Below are 1903 nucleotides of genomic sequence, written 5' to 3'. Positions count from 1 at the left end.
TTGCGCCCTGGAGGCGGGGCCAGCACAGCAGGGCTGGGGATGAAACCCTGGCCCCTGTGCCAGGTGCTTTAATCCACTGAGCTATTTGGCCGACCCTTGAGCCTCATTTCAAATGCTGTGTTTTGTCCTATTTGCTCGACTGCTAAGTTCACCTACTTGACTATAAGCTTCACCGATGTGCAAATTGTCATTGTTTTATAGAGTCGCAACAGATGCTGCCAAAATCCTGGAAGAGAGAGGTAATAAATGCTTACACGCGACAATTTCCAGAGCTGAGACTATAAAAACGGTCAAGGGGCTGTCCTGTATGCTTTGGAAACACAGACACTAGAACATGTCCCTGTTGGGTAGTTTCTATCAGAGCAACAGACTTTCTTTATTCCCCTTCATTTAATATAAAATGACAGCAGCTTTCCAAGCTATGATGTATTCTAAAGGTTCAAATTACATTCAAGAGTTTGTCTTGTAAAATAATGTAATTAATTTGAATTACAGGATAGGAAGACAATGCATTATGAAATGATAGGCAGGACTTGCTTTCTGTAGCAGTGTTACATAATAGTATATTAGTATTTCTCAGAGTGACCTGAAAATAGCTTGCATTGGAATCTGTTGAGTATGCTTATTTAATTGCATGTTTCTTGAATACTAGATGGTTGATAGGCTAGAAACTCTGTGAATAGGGCCGGGTTATATCTTTTTCCAAGATCTAAAATTTGAATTTACTTCATCCATAAAGAAGTTGGATAAATAAAAATATTTGTTACCCTAATACTAGCCAACTTAAAAATTCCAAAGCCCAGTATCTGCTTTAAACATTTCTTTTTTTCTTTTTTTTTGCTTTATTTTGATGTTTGGTTTTTCTTTTCCTGATGCTACTGGGGATGGAGCCCAAGGCTTTGTGTGTGCTAGGCAAGCGCTACCACCAAGCTACACCCTCAGCTCCTCTTGCTTTAATTTTGTTTGTCTAGTTGTTTTTCATTTAAGCACTAGCAAATGTCTGTAGAAAATAACAGTGAAGATTGAAAACTTCTTCTGGAAATAATTCGCTTTTGTGCTGAGAGGCAGTTATGGTAGGGACGGATCACTTCAGTCCAAGAAGAGTTGAGCTGATTGGAAGCTGGGCTTCCGAGTTTTCACTGGTTCATTTCTAGCACAGTGCTACTAATGTGTAGTATTTTGGCAGCACAGCCAGGGGGCTGAGAGTTCATGGGTCCTCCTCTTTGCCAGATCATGAACTCTAATTCCTGTCCTTTTGGTTCTGTGAGAATACTAAAGATTCTACCCCCTTCCCCTCCCCCTTTTGTCCTCCCCTCTACCTTTTCTCCTCTTTTTCTTTCTTCCTCTGTTCTCCTCTCCCCTTCCCTTCCTTCCCTTCTCTTCTCTCTTTCCCTTCTTCCCTGTCCTCCCCCTCTCTCTTCCACTTTTCTGTTTCTTTTTTTGTGGTAAGAGATTGAACCCAGGATGTCTGCCCTGAGCTACACTCCCAGCTCTTTTTACTTTTATTTTGAGACTGGGTCTACATTGCCCAGGCTGGGCTCAAATTTGCCTCAGTTTCCCCCTGTACTGGCATTGAAGGCATGCAGCATCATGCCTAGTGTGTGTTTAGTTTCCTTTTTTATGTCTTTATTTTATGTATTAGTACAGGATCTACAGGGTCTCACTACGCAGATCGGACTCATAGTGATTCTCCTGTTTTCAGCCTCCCAGGAGCTGGGATTACAGACATGCACCACCATGCTCCGTCTCAGTTCTGGTCTCAGCGTGTGTGTGTGTATGTGTGTGTGTGTGTGGGGTGGGCCTGGCATGGCACGCTGGGGGTGGAACCCCGGCCACCACATTCTGCCTAAGCAGGCACTTTATTCCACTGAGCTGTCTGGCCCACCCATCTGTTTAGTTTCTA

At 43.1% G+C, this 1903-nt stretch overlaps 1 protein-coding gene across 1 annotated transcript in view; it reads left to right on the top strand.

Moving 5' to 3' along the window:
* The window catches only part of Abhd12b (abhydrolase domain containing 12B), a 25245-nt gene that overhangs the window by 16635 nt on the left and 6707 nt on the right, over positions 1-1903 (top strand). The window contains exon 9 of the mRNA XM_004638793.2: positions 202-289. Within this exon, the coding sequence (XP_004638850.2) occupies positions 202-289 (88 nt within the window). The remainder of the gene's footprint in view (positions 1-201; positions 290-1903) is intronic.

Source organism: Octodon degus, unplaced genomic scaffold (assembly GCF_000260255.1).
Source record: "Octodon degus isolate 3935 unplaced genomic scaffold, OctDeg1.0 scaffold00102, whole genome shotgun sequence".
Lineage (NCBI taxonomy): Eukaryota > Metazoa > Chordata > Mammalia > Rodentia > Octodontidae > Octodon > Octodon degus.
The sequence above is the reverse complement of the archived record's forward strand: the minus strand, read 5'-3'. Positions and strand labels throughout refer to the sequence as shown.